This window comes from Hemitrygon akajei, chromosome 4 (assembly GCF_048418815.1).
Source record: "Hemitrygon akajei chromosome 4, sHemAka1.3, whole genome shotgun sequence".
In the NCBI taxonomy this organism is placed as follows: Eukaryota; Metazoa; Chordata; class Chondrichthyes; order Myliobatiformes; family Dasyatidae; genus Hemitrygon; species Hemitrygon akajei.
The window spans coordinates 83072230-83092856 of record NC_133127.1 but is presented as its reverse complement, the minus strand read 5'-3'; the positions used below and the strand labels follow the sequence as shown (position 1 = coordinate 83092856).

At 43.0% G+C, this 20627-nt stretch overlaps 1 protein-coding gene across 1 annotated transcript in view; it reads right to left on the bottom strand.

The window, feature by feature from the left end:
• Positions 1 to 20260, bottom strand: part of frem3 (Fras1 related extracellular matrix 3) — a 133128-nt gene extending 112868 nt beyond the window's left edge. Inside the window, exons 1-2 of the mRNA XM_073042970.1 lie at positions 15155 to 20260; positions 10285 to 10374 (exon numbers count right to left, since the gene is read on the bottom strand). Coding sequence (XP_072899071.1) covers positions 10285 to 10374; positions 15155 to 20240 — 5176 coding nt within the window. The 5' untranslated portion in view covers positions 20241 to 20260. The remainder of the gene's footprint in view (positions 1 to 10284; positions 10375 to 15154) is intronic.
• Between the last annotated feature and the right edge of the window lie 367 nt (positions 20261 to 20627).

Sequence of the window (20627 nt, the reverse complement as noted above, 5' to 3'; positions counted from 1 at the left end):
AATAACATTATACCATGTAGAGCTATGGTTCCAACAATGCATATCCAATGTACATACTACAAAATGCCTTAAATGTTTGGGAACTAATGCAGGGAAAGGAGGGGATAAGAGGAATTTTGAAGGCTCTTATGTCAAGGAAAAGCTTGAGGTGAACTTGCAAAACAGAGGTAGGATGTGCCACCCTGCTTATATTGACATGACTCATGTTACGTTCCTGAGGAGCTAAAACTAGTAGGCTCACCTAAAATGTCTGCAGATTGGGTCCTACATTCCACAAAGTATTCAAATGAACTATTTTAAGATTAAACTATTTTCCAGGTTCCATATAGATGGACATGAAGCTGCACCCTAATATTCAAACCCCAACCCTGCCCCACATTTTATCCCATTTCCTTGTCCTGAGCCTGCCACAGCCTGGAATCAGTGGGAATTTGAATGCCTGATAGGTACAGTGTAAAACAGCTCCACACCCCTCAAGGCCTTCTATGACAAACTGCACCAAAGTCCCTCATTATACCCACGTCCACAATTCGGAATTTGAATATGTAGGGTACCATAATTATTGTCATTACAATAGTTTAGGTATAGAAGCAAAGATATTCCATAGAAAACAGTGGCTGTTTCTTTTAGCCAATAAACCGGATAACACTTCTATATTTTGTTATTTTATCACAAGATTTAATACTGTTCTAATGAAAGGCCATTGCCCTGAAAAGTTCATTTCAAGTTTTTTCTCCACAGGTGCTGGCTGATCTGTTAAACACAGCAGCATTTACTGCTTTTATTTCACATTTCTAGTAGTTACCGCATTTTCTTTTGAGTGTTGCATTTGGTGGCTCAAAGACAATTTTAGAATAATCTTGTGGTTAGATATGGATGACTATTTGTCTTTGTTATAGATTCAGTTTATGCACAGTGACGTGAGAATACTGGTTTGTAAACAATGAATGGCCACTTCTTAACCAAACAAAAAATTCATGCTATTTTAGTGGGAGAATAATTCTCCAATATTGACTTTTCATCACTGATGGTTATGTTGTATTTTTCTGCTGTTTTATATAAATAAAATGATTTCATTTAAGATAAGAAATAATTCAAATTTAGTACTGAATAGTGATCACTCAATATCTCAATTGTTAGTACTTCAGTGCTGATTTCAAAAACATGGTCATTATTATGAAAAACTCACCAGCAAGACAGACAACAGTAACTTTGATAATAATTAGGCTTTCAGAGGTATTTAACAACACTCTTAATTTTGGGGGGATGTTGGGAAAGTAAATAGTTATTCTCTAAAACAGATGTTCAATAATAAGTGCATTTGACAAGTCTCATTTTATAATATTCATACACAGATGCAGAATGTAGAAAGCTTCATTCGCCAAATGGCCTTATCACCTTCTAGATTTTTTATGCCCTAATTTTAGAGTCTTTGAGAGAGCTCCAAATGGCTAGTGCACATTGATGATAAAAATCTCTGAGATAACTAATCTCTGAAATGATAAATTATTAGTGGGTGTATAAAACTGTGGAAAATGCTCCACTTCTCAGATTGAGCACAGCGACATGGAAGATTACAGGTTTAACTTATTTCAAATTTGTGCATTGATCTAATCGACATTTTATATTTATTCCTCAGCAGCAGGGTCACAAGCACTATAGCGTTATGACTAGATTATAAATCACTGTATCCATTATGAGAGGGGGCAAGCAGATATAAATAAAGCAGGACTGTAACCCCTTACATAAACAGCTGTGCTAATCCATTAACATGCCTGTGGAATCCTTTGTCTGTCTGGGAAGAAACTGAGTTGAGCTGCCAGCTGTTGTCTTTAATAATATATTGGTGACTGCACAAAACAGATCTGCTTCTCATACTCAGTTTCTCAGTGGTGTGAAGTCACTTGTTACCACTTCACTCTATTTACAAATATGTTGCTATCTGGTTGCCGTGCTGGTACATACTGGCTCACTAATCCACTGATGTGATATATGAGTGCTGCAAGCAGATTAAGTACTGGCTTCTTAACCTCTGACCAGAAAATTTCAATTCATGAAGCAAACCATTCAAAAAAAACTAGACACCCGTTCAGAAATTTGAAATGTATACCTATCCCTGTATGGTAGATTGTGTTCCTTGGACTAACAAGATCATTTGTTGCAGCAGTAGAAAGTTCAGAATAAAGAAAAATGTAGCAGAGAAAACTTAAAATCAAAGTAATTACTGGACATTTGGATTAGTTACAGACGATAACTGTGTCCTGGGGCCCTGATCGCAATTTGAAATACCACCTTTACTTAGAAGGGCTAAAATCAATTTTCAAGCAAAAATCTTCCTAATAGAATTATTTTTGGGTTCTGTCTGTTAAGAGCTTTGAGGTTCAAAGGTTCATTTGTTATCAAGTTATATAATTGAAATTCTTCAATTCTCCAGGTACCATGAAACCAAGAATAAAAGGAAAGGCAGCATGATCATCAAGCCCCAAATCCCTCCTCCTGCACAAAAAAAACCGCAAAATGGAACAGGTACATCGACCCCCAAATCCCTCCTCCCACAGAAAAAAACCGAGCAAAACAGATCTGGCACATCGACTCCAAAATCCCTGCTCCCGCACAAAATAAAACAAACAAAATGGATTAGGTACATCGGCTCCAAAATCCCTCCTCCCGCACAAAAAAAGATGAACAAATTGGACCAGGTACATCGGCTCCAAAATCCCTCCTCCTGCACAAAAAAACGAACAAAATGGATCAGGCACATCAACCCCAAAATCCCTTTATCTGCACAAAAAAAGTGTGGAGATGGGGCAAAAAAAAACAGAGTAGAAAAATCATAAGACTGAAAAAAAGAGTTGATAAAGAGGATTATGATAGTTCATTGACCTCAATTATCAGTAGCCACAACCAGCCAGAATTTCTTCTGTGGTGTGAATATTATAATTGCTATCCAGCACTGTGCACAATTCCCTCCACACCTCTTTCTACCCAACACTCTCAAATCGTAATTGTTTCATTGAAATGCAGTTGATATGACTGGATAATGTTTGCTGGCATATTCATTCAATTCAAATTTCGACTTAAGCAATAAGTTTCACTGGCCATATTCACTGTATTCCTTATTCTCAGGAGAGATTTATGAATTTGGATTACTAAGAACATAGTTGGTGATCTTTATTTGCAAATAACAGGTAGCAAATGATCAAATCAGGCTGCTAGAAATTCACAACTGGTCATTAGTACTGAAGAGCATTTGCTTGCAGCAGCAAATTATTCCGTCACCTTCAACATGCAGTACATAGATTGCTACTGATTCTAGGCAACCAATATTAATGAAATCAAATCAGAATAACTATAGGAAAAAGCTTCACAGAAATGCTCCGTGTTATATTCTACACAGGGAAGTTTTACTTTTTAAATCCTGTTCAGTATTTGACTTGCTTTCACCACATTTCCTTGGTGACTGCCTCATTTGTGAATTAAGCACAAGTCCCTTCCAGTTATATGACAGTTTTATGTTGCACACCCGTCATACAATTGAGCAGTTTAACAATGATGAATGCCTTGCTGTCTGAATCTTAGCTGTTTCAGTCCTGCCGAAGAGTTTCGACTGTAGTTTTTTTACATAGAGGCTGCCTGGCCTGCTGAGTTCCTCCAGCATTTTGTGCGTGTACTTCAGGCAAAGTTAGTGTTCTTTGATCACTGACCAGTTGTGTCAGAATTCAGACAGAAAATGAAGTAAAAGAAGCACTACTTAATATATTCACACACCATATAGTTATGTAATCTGTACAAATCTATTTATACCAGAGCAAAGAATGTAGGCCATGGTTAAATAATGAAATAGAAAATGGCTGATTCATCTTCAGAATTGTTCAATTTGTCACTGTTGCTTGTACTGTATTGTGATGTACTTAATCGGCAATTCCCTTTAAGAGATTCAGCAAAGTTTATGATGAAGCCAAATGCAATTTTCTGTGCTTGGATTGTGCTGAATGTCCAAAGGCTTTCTTTTTGTCATTTCATGATTCCTTATTTTCTTGGGCTGTGACAAAAGCCTGTCTATGAAAATGCCACACCATAACTTGCCTATGTCTCCATTGTTCCTTGTTTTCTCTTTTACACGTGGATGGTGAAATATGCTGCAGCAGCTTTGTGTTGACACTAAATCTCTCATGTGATAAATCTGGAAGAAGTTAACCATTTGTATCATTTAAGCTTGGTAGGAGAATTTGGGAAATGGTATCACCCTCTTGGTGATTGAATAAATGTTGCTTATGAGAGGAAATGAATGTTGGATGTCAAATTTCCAATGATGGCAGCTTGGCAGCATGTAAAATGAAGCTTTGAAAATCTTTCATTCCATTAAAAGTCTGGGATGATGTCTGTCCTTGTGATATTCTGATGCTTAAAGCAGCTTCCATCAGTCTGGTGACTGTTGCATGAAACATAACCTAAAGGGTAGGTTAGGTCCTTATAAAGGAAAGTTTGATCATTTTTCTTTACCACAAAAACTATGGAGTAATACAGCATGAAACAGGCCCTTCCGTCCAACTTGCCCATGTCAACTGCAGCATCCTCCCTGCTAGTCCAAGTTGCCTGTGTTCAGCTAATAACCCTTCACGCTCTTCCCATCCATCTTAAACGATGTCACTGTACCTGCCATTCTGCTTCCTCTGGCAGCTCAGTCCAGGTTCTCATGAAGTTACCACACGGTCTCTTTTAAATCTCTCCCCCTATCTTGCAACTCTGCTCTCTAGTTTTAGACTCCCCAAACCTTGGGGATAAGAAAATGATTGTCCACCGTAACCATACCCCTCATGATTTTATAAAGCTCTAAGAGGTCATCCCCTTTCTTATTTCTCCAAGGAATAAATAACAAACGTGGCCAACCTCTCCCTATAACCCAGGCCCTCTAGTCCTGACAGTATCCTCATATATCTCTTCTGCATCCTTCCTAGCTAAACAATGCCTTTCCTATAACAAGATGACCAAAATGGTACGCAATTCTCCAAATGTGGCATCACCATCCATATATATAGTTGGAATATAATGTCTCTCCTTCTGAACTCAGAATCCTGACTAATGAAGACCAGCATGTTAAATGACTCCTTCACCACCCTTATACTTTAATATTGAGCTGAAATGATGGAGACATCTCAATCACATGGCAAAGAGACAATGCTTCATGGAGGAACTCACTCTGGGGAGAATTTAAGAAACTCTTAAACAAATCGTATTCATTCACTTAGCTGTATTTACTCCAGTTAAGAATAGCTACATTTTATTTGTCCTCAAAGCAACTTCATCCCTACATTCTAACTACAAATCCCTTGAAAGTTTAAGAAAGCCAACAAAACTTTTCCCTTTTGGTTCGTCAGAGATTTAGTTTTATCATCTGCTGTTCTTTTCCCCCTTTGGTATTCCCATTCAGACACACTAGCCTTCACTTTCTATTGCTTTTCTAATGCATCTCAACAGCCAGCCACAACTGGAAGTCAATCAACAGTGGGACATGATTGCTTTCACCGTAATTACTTAATCCTTTGTAACTTTAGCCATTTGCAGACACAGACTGGCAGAGGCACAGCTGCTCTGCTTCTGTTAGCCTTTTCACTCCTAATTTGCTCCCTTCCTTTCCTGAAGGCACAACACATGCTGAGGTGTGGGTCCAAGGACAGCACTTACCCTCTGCTACACTGGCCAAGAGGCCAAATGTCTCAACGCTGTTGGCAAGTGTTAACAGGCTGAGTCGCCGGGGCAACCAAGCAGAGAGCTGACAGGATGCCATATGTAGTGAACACTGCGGACACCTTACTGTGAACTCTGCTGAACAGCAGCCAGAAACTGGTATTTGTAGTGGTCTGACTGGGTTTGGGATTATTATTTAATTTAATGGTAGCAGACTATACAACTCCAGTCGTGTCATTGCAATTACTGAAGGCAGCTTTTTATATTACATAAAAAAACACAAAATGCTGGCAGAACTCAGCAGGCCAGACAGCATCTATGGGAGGAGGTAGTGACGACGTTTTGGGCCGAAACCCTTCATCAGGAGTGAAGTAACATGGGATGGTCGAGGGGGTATAAGAATTGGGGAGAGGGATGAAGTAGAGAGCTGGGAAGTGATAGACTGGAGGGAAATGGGCTAGGGGGAAGGTGGAGAATTATGGGAAATAAAAGAGAAAGAAAGGTAGGGCTGGGGGGAGATTATAGTGAGGGGGGAAAAAGAGAGAGAAAGAGAACCAGACTAAAATAATAGATAGGGATGGGGTAAGGGGGGGCAGGGGTATCAACGGAGGTCAGTGAGTTGGATGTTCATGCCGGCAGGCAGGAGGCTACCTAGGCGGGAGATAAGGTATTGCTCCATTGACCTGCGTATGGCCTCATCTTGACGGTAGAGGAGGCCATGGACAGACATATCGGAGTGAGAGTGGTCTGTGGAATTGAAGTGTGTGGCCACAGGGAGATCCCACCACTGCTGGAGGACTGAGCGCTGGTGTTCGGCGAAACGGTCTCCCAATCTGCGGCGGGTCTCCCCAATGTATAAATGGCCTTATCGGGAGCACTGGATACAGTATATCACCCCAGTTGACTCGCAGGTGAAGTGGTGCCTCACCTGAAAGGACTGTCTGGGGCCTGGGATGGTGGTGAGGGAAGAAGTGTGGGGGCAGGTGTAGCACTTCTTCCATTTGCAGGGATAAGTGCCTGGAGGGAGGTCGGTGGGGAGGGATGGGGGGGATGAATGGACAAGGGAGTCGCGTAGGGAGCGATCCCTGCGGAAAGCCGAGAGTGGGGGGGAGGGGAAGATGTGGCTGGTGGTGGGATCCCGTAGGAGGTGGCGGAAGTTGCGGAGGATTATACGTTGGATCTGTAGGCTGGTAGGGTGATAGGTGAGGACTAGGAGACCGTTTCGCCGAACACCAGCGCTCGGTCCTCCAGCAGTGGTGGGATCTCCCTATGGCCACACACTTCAATTCCACAGACCACTCCCACTCCAATATGTCTATCCATGGCCTCCTCTACCATCAAGATGAGGTCACACGCAGGTCGATGGAGCAATACCTTATCTCCCGCCTAGGTAGCCTCCTACCTGCCGGCATGAACATCAACTCACAGACCTCTGTTGATACCCCTGCCCCCACCCCCTTACCCCATCCCTATCTATAATTTTAGTCTGGTTCTCTTTCTCTTTCTTGTCCCCCCTCACTATAATCTCCCCCCAGCCCTACCTTTCTTTCTCTTTTATTTCCCATAATTCTCCACCTTCCCCCTAGCCCATTTCCCTCCAGTCTATCACTTCCCAGCTCTCTACTTCATCCCTCCCCCCACTTCTTATCCCCCCTCGACCATCCCATGTTACTTCACTCCTGATGAAGGGTTTCGGCCCAAAACATCGTCACTACCTCCTCCCATAGATGCTGTCTGGCCTGCTGAGTTCTGCCAGCATTTTGTGTTTATTTATTTCCAGCATCTGCAGATTCACTCGTGTTGCCTTTTTATGTTACGTTACTGCTACATTTATAGAACAGACTCATATTCCCCAGAAGTTAGAAGAATATGAGCTCTATAGAATGTCAGCAACTGAAGAGAATTCAGAGTGTATCCTGAATTGTTTACAAACCTACCCCAGCAAGTAAATATGGCAATGTGACAATTTGAATTTTGAAGAAGACTGTTTTGGAAGCTGAGATTAGCTAATGCTGACCTACAGAGGTGTGTGGAATATTTCAAAGGTCATAATTATTAATCACCAAAGCCTCATTGCAGACATAAAGATTCCAATAATGATAAATTAAGCTTTCAGGAAAATAGAACCGAATTGTGAGAGTAGTTTCTGTCTGAATGATTCTAAGTTCAAGGAAAGTTGTGCTCGGTTACTCCACAGCAGACGGCAACTGATCCATTTTACAATGCAATCTGTCAGATGGTTAAAGAGTAGAATAAATTAGCGACAGTATTCCAACAATGTTACAGTCTTTAAAAATGCTGAAGTAGTTCTACATTCTTATAATGATTCTAGTCAGTAAGTGTCCATGAAATAAACTGGAGGGATTTCCAAAAGATTGATCTTCTGCTTGCCTGCTGTTGACCCGTCAGCAAAAGATGACAAACTGATCAATCATAGAGCATTTCTTTTTTGCTTCTAGAATCACTTTTGCCAGTAGTGAAATCCTAGCATGAAAGCTTAAATTGCATATGATTAAAATTACATTTGACTTACAAATAAGCCCTGCTTGGTTCTAAACTGAATTGTGAATCATTGAAACACTATCTTCTGCCAGCAGTCAGTAATTGATCACCCTGACTCTCACCATATCAACATCACCAGCTAATTTTCCTTCAGTGTTATCAAAACTCAATGTATCACCATTGTATAATGAACCATAATGAAACGTAATAACAGTACATAGTAAATTCCACAAAATGTTGTCAATTATGTCCAAGAAATATAATCCAGATGAAAGATGTGAAATAGAAAGTCTACCTAACAGGAACTTCCATACAAAAAAACTGGTGAAAATTAATAGGCAAGGACAAATGGTGACAGTTGCTTGCAGAAAACTATAAATTCCTTGGTGCAAAGTTTTGGGTTTAAGATTAAAGCAATAAACATCTAATTCAGAGGCAGGAGCACAACCAACAGGGCTAAACCTTGATAAGGAAAATCTCTCATTTGTAACATAATTATTAGCTTATTTCTAAAGCATGTAAATCAATTGATTGTATTTGTTATGATGGTGATGTTGGATTTGTTAACAAATGAAACAGGATCCCTTAATATTTTTTATAAGTAAAATTGGCTCTCATTTCCTTTTAAAAAAATCTTCGTTGCTTGTTCCTTGCTTCTACTCGGTGGGTTCGTTATCAGGGGAATACAGGTGGAAGTTGCTACGAGTACTAATAATGCTGAAAATCAAAAAAATGCTAAACTTGTTTTCTTGTTAGTGATTCAATCTTAAAAGAAATCTAATCATGTTGCCAAATAAAGAATGGGTTTATGGCTCAATCATACATGACGTAGGGAAGAACCGACAACTTCATAATATATCACCGTAATCTACAGAATCAGCCTGATCTGGATAACTGACTTGCTCTGAGAAGCAAGATAAAACTCGAGGGACAGGGATGACTAAAACATTCCCCGTGAGTTGGATTGAATTACATAATGGGTCCTATACCGAGAGGAATGGTACAATTAAATGTAATTGCCTTGTAAAGTCAAAGACTCATATTCATACTACATGGGAACAGGCCCTTCGGCCCAACTGACTCATGCTGATAAAGATTCCTATCTAAGCCAGTCCTATTTTCTCACATCTGACTCATATCCCTCTAATCCGTTCCTATCCATGTACCTATCCAAATACCTTTTCAATAGTGTAAATCTCCTGTCTCATACACTTTCTCTTGCAAACATAGCATATACTGACCATTTACTGACCACTCTCTGGGTTAAAAGTTGCCCCTCGGGTCCTACTAATTCTCTCCCCCTCCCCTTAAATCCATGCTCTGCGGTTCTGGATTCACTGACACTGGGAAAAGATTCTGCACATCCACCCTATCCAATCTCCTCATGATTTGATGCACCTGTATAAAATCACCTCTCATTCTGCTAGGTTCCAGTGAAATCTCAAACTGCTCCATCTTCTCCATAACTCAGTCCCTCGAGTCCCAGCAACATCCTTTTAAATCTCTTCTGCACACTTCCCAGCTTAATGAAATCCTTCCTGTTACCAAAACTGAGCACAATATTCAAAACGCAGCCAGAGCAGCATCCTGTACAACTGCAACATAACATTCTAACTTCTATACTTATTGCCCTGACTGATAAAAGGGCAGCATGCCAAAAGGCATCTTCTCCACCCTGTGAAGCCACTTTCAGGGAATCACAAATTTACTTATAGTACAACACTCCCCAGGGCCCTACATTCACTATAAAAATCCTACCTTCATCTATTTGATACTAATCATTATCAGAGCAATAACGACCAAGTTTTCAGGCAAACTAGATTAAGAGAGTGTACAAATGGGTCTTATTTAAGTTTACAGTATATGTAAGCAAGTGGAAAAAGTACACCAAGCAAGATTAGCAAACTTCAGATGTAATTAACCAGAATTTCAATGTACTCAACCATTCTTAAAGATTTTCACACCATAACAACAAGTGACAGATAACACCTGTAATAAGATTTAGCTCCATCAATTCACCAGCAGCAATGGCTGAATTAAAACTCTTGGATAATCCAGCCAGTGTATTAATCCACATAACGGGTGAAATCTTACCAGCATCTTCAATTGAGAAATAGAAGATATCACTTGTGGCATTGTCACCTTCACGTAGAACATAAGAGATCTTCATGTCATCGATGTCAGCTGTTAAAATGGAATTGGCAGGCATTGAAGTTGATGCAATATCAAGTGAATCATTGTCTTCTAAACGCACATCAAGTACGGTGAATTCTGGTTAACAGGGCCATTGGTTAATCAGGACAGCTGTTTATTTGGAACAACTCTTAAAGAACAAAAGCTAAATTGAGAAAATAGCTGGGGTTCTTTTAGGTTATTTGGGACCCCATTCCACTTAACTGGGGAAGGAGACAGTTGCTGAACAGTTTTTAACCGATGTCGTTAAACGCTATACCATGTTTAGACCAATCAGCTTTTAAATAGCGTCAGTTGTGTGTGTTTGTGTTCAAAAGTAGCCATTTTTGTCACTGATAGTTAGCAAGAAATCAGCAGGAAGACAATTCAGAACTGTTTTGCTTGCTGCTGTTTCCAGTATTCAGGCTTGGAGATGTCAGAAATGGCCAGGAGTGAAAATGAAACAATTTCACTACTTCAACAAGTTAACAATTACAAAGTACTTTAAGGTACTCACAACCATCTTGAATGCTACAATGAAAATGAAGAATTGGAGGATGTAATCACCCAAAGCATAGTATGAAGGTAGTCTTTCTCTCTGCACTGTGTGTCTGCGCTGATTTGTTCACTTACAGTCAATCACAGAACAGGGTGAATGAATTCCACCATCAATAACTGTTAGGAACCACTACACAGTTTTATAGTACAGTAGGGGTATTAATAGTGCTCTAATTCATTCTGTATTTCAGTTAAACACATAAATTGTTACACAGTTAAACAACAGTTTGTCTTTTTTTCCTTTTAACTATTTCCATGAAACTTTGGCTAATGGGGGCAGCCGCTTAATTGGGTCAAAATGTACTGGTCCCAATGTGTCCCAATTTACCAGAATCCACTGTATATGAAGTAAAGCCAAGTGAGTTAAAGTTCCAATAAAGAAGTTAGCTAGTTGATATATGCTTAAAATCAGCGCTTGAAAAAAGAGGTGCAAATTACCATTCTTTGCAGAAGTGTGGTAGATGGGAAATATTAGAAGTAACAAGTCAGAAAGTAATTGTGAAGAAATGAGCTAAATTCATGTTTTAGTTTTATGCCTGTTCATGAATTTCTAAAGACCTTCTTTCTCACAGCACCAGTTTGTATTTCTAGCATTTTCTCTTCTTACTTAAGATATGCAACGCCCATATGTTGTTTTTGTGTGCAACATCAATCCTGTCACTAAATCCTGCCAGTAGAATGATATTTTGATGCAGTAAAATATCAACTGCAATTCTACCGCAACTGATTTTTTTTTAACAGTAATGTTTTTCTAAGTAATCTTTAACAGTAAAGTGTTGGGAGATGGGGTGGGGATGCTCATAATGCTGAGCAGAGAGAAAAAGAGAAATACAAATTTAGGGAAAGAGTTCTATGTCATAAGATGGAAACATGGCCACCAATAAGCAGACATAAACTGCAGAAATTCACAAGAGAAACAGGGGATGTGAGTGAGAAGGGAGGAAAGCTGAGGCTAAAGGTGTAACAGAATTCAAAAGAGGCAAAGTAATGAAAATATTTACATGTGCTGGTGAGAATATTAAATTTAAAACAAAAATCAAAGTGGCAGAAGATCTTTTCAGTTCAAGCAACATCTGTGGAGGCAAAGGGACTGTCAACCTAATTCAAAACCTTTCATTAGGACTATGTACTGCTTGTCCTGGTGAATTTCTCCAACAAGTTGTTTTCCTCTTTTTCTGTTCCAAATTACAGCAACTGCAATCTACTTGGTGTAGTTATGAGTGATTGAGAACGAATTAGGGCCGACATAGAGAGGGATATTTGGGAGCAAGATCTGTTGCAGGAGAGGAATGAGCTGTTTCAGATAAACTCAGGGTTTTGAATGGCAATTGCAATGAGTATCGGAAGAGTCGAATCTGCATATGACAAAAACACAGATCAGAATTTCAGCAGAAGATAAACTAAAACAGATGTAAAATGTCGTTAAGTGTCATTAAGGAATTAAAAGATGTTCTTTGCAATCGATAGGTTTTGCCATCAGATGCTGAGCTCTTGACAAACTATCATGTTGAGATTGCAGTGTGGTTTAGTGATGGTTTCAATCAGGAGAAAGATAGAATTAGTGGCCTCAACCTTTCGAGGGTTTAGTTGATGGAAGAAGTGGTTTACTCTGGCTAGATAAACAGTGTAACATGCAAGGTCAGTGGATCTGTCCAATGCATAAAAATTGGTCTTTTGAGTTCATCATTATTGGACAGAACTGGAAAAGATAGGGCTTGGTGAGTTCTGACAACCAGCACACAGAACAGGAGACTTCCAAGGCCATTGATACAGCTGCTCAAGCTTCTGCCTTGCAGCTCCTGTGACTCAGGTTTAATCCTGACTTCTAGTGCTGCCGTATGCAGCTTGCACTTTTCTCCTGTGATCACAAAGGTACGCTCTACATGTTCAATCACCATCCCCATTGCAAAGATGCATGGGTCAATGTGCTAAAAGGCCCAGAAAGTGTTGGTTAATGGTGGAATCTGGAAGGAGCAGGTGGGAATGAGGGGATTTTTTTAATTAAATAGAATTAATGTAGGGCTAATATAAATGACTGCTTATGGTCAGAGCAGACTCAGTCAACAAGACAAGTAATTGATTATGGATTTTAGAAAGGAGTACCTGGAGAACACACGTGGGTCCCATTGAGGGGTCAGCCATGGAAAAGGTGAGCAACTACAAGTTGAATTTTTATCCTGAGCCCAGCACATTGATGAAGCCATCAAGAAGGCACACCAGTGGCTCTGTCTCATTAAGAGCTAGAGAAGATCGGTACGTTACCAAAGGCTCCAGCAGCTTTCTACAGATGAACAGCAGAAAACATTCTGACTGGTATGCAGCCTCCAATGCACAGGATCGAAAGAGGTTGCAGAAGTTTGTAGATGTTTCCATCACAGGCATGACCCTTCCCACCATTGAGAACATCTTCAAGAGGCAATGCCTCAAGAAGGTGGCATCTATCATTAAGGATCCTCAGCATGTGGGATATGCTCTTACCTTGTTAGCGCTAGAGCCTGAAGAAACATATTCAAACTGTTTTAGGAACAGCTTCTTCCTTCCAGCATAAAATTTCTCAATGGTCCAGGGGTTCCTTGTTGATATTTGTCATTTGTACTATTTATTTAATTGCTAATTTATAGTAAGTTGGTGTCTTGCATTGTATTGCTACTGCAAAACAACTAATTTCATGGCATATGTCTGAGTCAAATTCATATGAAATTTAATAGATTGAAGGATCCTTTGAACAAAATCCTCAAACCAGACACTGAAATACATTAGTTCGCCACAGGTGCTTCTGTCCATGGTCTGATTTGGGGTGATGGAACAGAGAGAAAGGTGGCACGTCCCCATAGACCTACTTACCTGTAGGGCAGGGGAAATCTGTGGTTTGAGTGGGAATCAATGGTCAGAACGACATTTAGTAACGGTGCCTATCTCATCACAACGGGGCCAAATATTCAAAATCTAACAGTTCACTGAGATTTTCACTATAGATAACAAAGTGATACAGAAAGTTTTATCAGACCAAGATAGCAGCTATAGATTGGATACAAGATGTGAAGAATCACAATCAAAATATTTGGAATGCTGTAGTTCTTAATTATGTCTCAGGACAAGTTCGTAATTATAATATGATAAAATAAAACTGAGGTTACTAATTATTTTTAACATGCAAAAGTCACATTACAAAACAATAATGCCAGGTGTTAAACATATTAACACCATTAAACTAAAGGAACCCTATATAGATTTTTTTCTATGGCATAATACTGTACATATTAATCATGCTTCTGTTTCTCCAAGCTTTGACTTTTGGCATGGTGACCTTAAATCATTACACGAAAAATAGCATAATTAATTAGTCAGTTTATGATCATCCATTCTTCTGGTTGCTCTCAGATGCTTATGTTAAAAAGCTCAAAGAATAACTTTCAATACAAGATCAGTAACTATCCAGCTAATTAATGCACATTGTGCATTGCAGTAATGCCTCAAAGAGTTGAATAGCTTTTTCAAATAACTTTAACTAGTACTGTCACATAGACTGTCTCTTCCAACTGCTGAATTATGCTATGATCCCATTTTCACATAATGTAACAATTAGTTCAGTTTTTCTATAAAGATTTGTCTGAAGGGTAAAGTATTATAATGAAACCACATTCTAAACTGCAAAATATCCTGAAATTAAAATAATTTTCACAATCAAATGTTGTCTTTGGGTCATTAATGCTATACACACCTTTTCAAAGCTCAAACTTTTGTACTAAATTTTTGGAACTTCTTTTAGGCACCTGGTAACTTTTGACTACACTTCACTGATCAGCACTTGTTAATTTTTGTTCAACTACTTAGAATAAACACAAGTAATGCATAAAAATCGACTGCATACATAAAAATAGTCAAATGTATACCATTGTGTCTTTTATACCACTTCAGCACAACTTCTGCTTAATTACCAGAGGAAATAGGAAGTTCAGCACCAGTCATACAAGAGGAGCAAATCACTGGGTCATGTATATGGCAGGTATGCATTTACATAAGCGATGTAAATATGTCATTGTCTGGGACAGATCCTGCTTGCTCAGGCTGCTGTCTTTTCTAAGTTTAACATATCTGAAGACATTATGAAAGATAAATCACAGATTAAGTTTTAATTTTTGTGCCACTATTTATTATCATTTGATATAGATATTAAATAAATACTGTAAAGCAATTTTTATGATAAAAATTAGGTTAAAAATTTCCCACCAACCTTGACTGAATGCAGAAATGCTGTCATTTCCCAGCTCAGCATTAATAATATAGCCATGCTCTGGACCTTCACAGATCTTGTACGTTAGGAGTTTGTGCGGACTGTCGCGGTCCTCAGCCTTCAGTACCTTGCTGGTGATCATAAATCCAAGGTGGCCAGTGTGCATTATTCGAAGTGTTGAAGCCCCTTTGTTGATTACAATTTGCGGGACACCATTGTCCACAGCTGCTATTCGGATTTTCATCATCTGAGGCTTGCGAGTTTCAAACAAGGTGTCGGGGAAGACGTAGTATTCAGGATGTGTGCCATCAGTTACTGTGAAAGAGAAACTATCTTCGTTTGTCTCTGTGCCATCATGTTTGTAGCTAATAAGATTATCATTGAGGTCCTGTTTAGTGAAGCTTGAGACTAGCTGGCTGCTGTTAAATAACAGTTGACCATGAACTGGAACCTGGGTAACAGTAAAACGCAGCAAATAGTCCGGAGTGTCACGGTCCTCCACGTTGAGTTCAAATGGAGTGATCAGCTTCATTTCCCCTTCACTCACTATCAAATCATTAACTGTGAGCATCGGTTTCTTATTGTCCACATCCATTATTGAAACTCGGAATGTACGAAAGACCGGATTGTAACCATCACTGACCTCAAACTCAAAACTGTCCATTTTCACTTCGTCGTCCGATGTATGGATGTAATAGATTTTGTTTCCTGCTAACTCGAGTTGAGTGAAAGAGGTGATTGGGAGACCAGGACTATCAGTTTTTTCTAGATGCCCACGTCTTGGGGCACGAGTGATACTAAACCTTAAATGTTCATCAGGGCTGTTAATGTCAGTGGTGCTCAGTAAGTCAGTAGTCAGTGTAACTTTTCCACCTTCCTTCAGTGTGACACCTTTGTTAATTACTTCTGGGAACACTGCATCAATGCTGCCAATGCTAATGTAAAAGTAACGGTCAATCAGTGGGTTGACGCCATCTGTTACATCAAACTTAATGAGATCACGCACACCTTCTTGGCCAGTGTGAACATACTGAATCAATCCTTTATCAACTTCATCCTGGGTAAAATTCATACCAACTGTTAGGTTCTGATCCACGCCTCCATCTCTCATCAAACGTTGCAATAAGCCTTGGCTTTGGCTGTAGCCAATTATATAAGTCAATGTTTTGTCCTCAGAATCCAGGTCTGTTGCTTTTAGGACTTTGTTGGTTATGATTTTTGTTTCACCTATTTCAACCTCCAGGCCATCATTTATAGTCATTCGTGGAGTCTCGTCATCAACAGGGATTATCATGATGGGGACTGTCTTATCTGCATGATATTTGCCGTCTGTAAGTCTGATATCAAAGCTGTCTTCTTCGGTTTCGGAATCGTCGTGTTCATAGATAACAGAAGAACCGATTGAGATGTCCTCCAGAGTGAAGTTTTTGATTGGCACAGTACCATGTGCTAACTGCTGAACAAACTGACCATGCTTTGGTGGTTTGGTGATGATAAAGTAAAGTTTGGTAGAAGGGTTATCTGCATCAGCTGCATTCAAGATTGGGGTGTCAACAACAAGACTCATCCCTTCCATCACAACAAACTCACGGACAAAAATCTCGGGCTTTTCATCATTTGTTGGAATGATGACAATTGGAAAGAACTGGAGCTGAGAGAAGTTAATGCCATCAGAGCAGTGAAAGGCAAACCTGTCCTCAACCTTTTCAATGCCCTTGTGAATACTTTGCACATAGTAGATGTGACCATCTCGAATATCTTTAATTGTGAAAGCAGTAATGGGCATGCCACTCCTTGACTTCTCAGACCCTGGTGCTGGGGAAATGTTTTCAACGTAACCCAATGTTGATTGAACAATTATGGTGCACAGGATATCATCACTGGGAGTGTCCACATCTTTAGCATTTAAATTTGCCATTGTAAGTACATTCTTTCCACCTTCCACCACTGTATATTGCTCACCAACAGTGACTTCGGGTGCCACACTGTCTACAGGTAAGATGGTAACTTGAACTCTGACGCCTTGTACTTTATTTCCACCAGCAACCCATTCATCCGACATGTCAGACACAGTCAAGTTGAAAGAATCCCGTTTCCTCTGAGTACCAATTTCACCGCTGGTATGAGCGTAGACCACAGCCCCATTGATTATGTCCTCCTGGGTAAACCTCTCCGCAGGCAACCCGTTTACTAATATCTGCCCAAGATTCGGGGGATTCTCCACAATGAATGTCAGCATTAAGTCGTCGGTATCTTCGTCAGTGCCCTGAATGACATTGGTGGTAATTTCGGCAGCCCCGTTTTCGAGGACATCGATCTGGAACCCAACTTGCCCTTCAAGAAGAGTAATAGTTGGCTTCTCGTCATCCACGGGCCGCACTGTGACTCTGACGGTCACTGGCACTTCATGTACCCCGTTGCCAACGCTGAGTTTAAAGGAGTCTGTGGTGGATTCGGCACCGCTGTGCCTGTACACAATCTGTCCGCTCCTAATATCTTCCAAGGCGAACGACTCTCCCACGGAAACGTCGACTCCCGCATACCGAAGGCGGCCGTGCTCCGGGGTCTGAGTCAGGATGAAGGTAAGCCTGTCTTCATCGGTGTCCGGGTCCCTGGCGTCCAGCTGGGCATCGGTCAATGCAAACTCCCCGCCCTCGGTGACAGTGAAGCCGGTGTTAGTGATCTGCGGGGGCTTGTTGTCCACCGGCTGCAGGAGGATGGTGAATGTGCCTGTGGCACTGTTGCCCGCTGGGTCCTGCACCGAGTAGACGAACTGCACCACCCTGGGAGTGATGCCCAGCTCCTGATCCGGGGGCCGGTACGAGACCTTGTGGTGGTTCACTTGAGCCTGGGTGAACTCGCCGACGACCTCCTCCAGGTTCTCGGTCAGCACCAGGTCCCCAGCCCTCACCGGGTGGTTCTCGTCCGTGTCGGTGGGTGGGGAGAGGACGGTGTATCTGAGGAGCCGGTCGTCCGAGTCGAGGTCGGTGTAGCGTAGGGACTTCTTGCGGAGCAGGCTGGGCTCGTACTCCCTGACCACCATCTGGAGGCTGGTGCCCGGGAAGAGCTCGGGGGGCAGATCATCCAGCGACTGCACCTTGACAATCAGTGCGTGCTCCCCGGACTGGTTGGGCGGGTCATTGTCATCCTGCACACGGAAGGTTAGGGAGTCCATCACGGTGCCGGTACTGTGTGGACCGATGTACCGGTAGTACAGCTTGCCGTCCAAGATGTCCTGCTGGGTCCACTGGGTCACCTTCTTCTCGTAAAGCTGTTGGTCATCCACGAACCGCCAGCCGTTGGTATCTTCTGGCCGGTCGGCTTGCCTCAGAAGCAGGACCCCCAGTGGGGAATAGGGAGGCTCCAGTAGGAAGCGGATGGTCGAACCCTCAGAGTCGATGTCACTGGCGCTCAGGACGAAGGGCGAGATCTGGTGCACGTGGTGCTCCAGTAGCACCAGACCGGTGTTGACGTTTAGCACCGGGGGCTGGTCGTCGGTGGGCGCGATGCTGATGGGGAAGAGGAACTCCACGCGGTGACGGCCATCGCTCATGCGGAAGATGATGTTGTCGCTGTGGGTGTCGCTGCCGTCGTGCTGGTAGACCACGAGGCCGGCGTCGAGCTCAGCCGGGGTGAACCAGGTCCGGGGCTCACCCAGCACGCTGAGCTGCCCGTGCCTGAGGCCGTGCACCACGCCGATCCGTACCCGCTGCAGGTCGTCCTCGTCGCTGATGCGCAGGTTCTGTGTGCTGGACAGCGGCCGCGACTGACCCTCGAACAGCAGCTGCCCCGTGTTCCTGGTGGCCACTGGCGCCAGCGTGTTCATGGGCTTCACCACGATCATGAAGGTGAAGGTCTCCGAGGCAGCGCCTTCCGCGTCTACTACCTGTAACTCCAGCTGGAAGATCCGCTCCGTGTCCGAGTCTGCCGTCGGCGGCTTGTAGGCGATCTTCAGCTCCCTGACGTCCCTCTGGTAGAAGGAGGTGATGGGCAGTCTCTGGTCGTCAGTGCTGATCAGATGTCCCTCCCTGGGACCGAGGGGTGAAGTGATGTTGAAAATCAGCTGGTCGGGGTCGGTCTCCAGGTCTTCAGCCGCTAACATGTCACTGGTGATGGCCGTCAACACAAACTGGTCCACCTCCATCATCATCATGGCCAGGAAACTGGGTTTCGGCGGCGTGTTCTCGGCGCCATGGCGGATCCTGACCATCATCTGGAAATACTCCCGTCTTTCCGGAGTCCCGTGGACGTCCAGCAGCTCCACGAGCATGGGGATGTAGTCCCTGTTGGGGGAGCGGGTGCTGGCCGTGTGCTGGTAGCGGACGCCCCCATTCACGAAGGCGTCGCATTCCACCATCTGCCCGCTGCCGGTGAAGTTCAACAGCCTGCCGTAACGGGGCAGCCCGGCCGTCCCCAGCAGCGCCGTGATCCGGCAGGTCGCCAAGTCGCCGTCGAAGGTAAAGCCCAGCACCTTGCTATCGATGGGGTTGCTTACGCCGTTCGGTCTCTCCACGACCAGCGGGATGTTGCGGGTGAGCACCTGCAGTTGCTGGAACACCACCTGCACCTCTATCAGGAAGGGGAGGATGATGGTCTCCGTCTGCGTGTCGTAGCGGAGCTGCAGCCTCACCTGGTCTCTGCTCGGACTTCTGGAGCCGAAGTGGGTATACTTGACATCTTCCGGCCCAAATTCGCAGGGGAATTTTTTAGGAGACAACTTGCCGGGTCTCTGAGACAAGGGGTCGTTCTCCAGCACCGTGACCAGGCACCTGTCTCCCGGACGCACTTGGATCACCAGGTCGCTGACCGGGTCGATGTGCACGGATCTGCCGAAGGGCACTCTCACCAGGTTGTTGGCGATCAGCACCGTGTCGGGGGTCGGTCCGTCGATCGGAGTGGGCTCCGCCTGTCCCTCGGCGGCCAGGGCAGCCAGGAAACACACGTAGAGAGCGCACAGCACCGGCCAGCGGCTACCCGCACCTGCTCGTGGTTCCGCGGCGCCCATAGGTTCTGACCGCAGCTGGTTACGAGTCCGGGGGAGCTGCCGCCTCTGCGCTGCCGATCCGCACGCAGCTGTTGGGAGCATCTGGAAAATAAACCGCTCCCTCTCGTAGCGCTTGCTCCAGGTAATGCAGCCAAGACCCGGAGAGACAGAGACTGACTGACTGACTGACCTGCTCCGCCCTCATGTACAGGTAGAGGAGCCGCCTCTGGACTTTACAAGTGGTTGGCTTGTCGGGGTGTCCAGATGGGAGGAGAAATGCGATCAGACCGTTCGCACCTGATGCCGCGCTGACTTGGCGCGCGTTTGATTTTCGTGTTGTTCAGTGAATTTGAAATAAGTAGTGAAAAAGTAAGCTTTCGCGCTAAACAGAGCAGCAGTGCGTCATTCTGAACTTGTATTGAGTTCCTACTTGTATTTCAACTTTACAACAGCGCATCAGCTTTCCGCCATCATCCGTGTACCGTACTT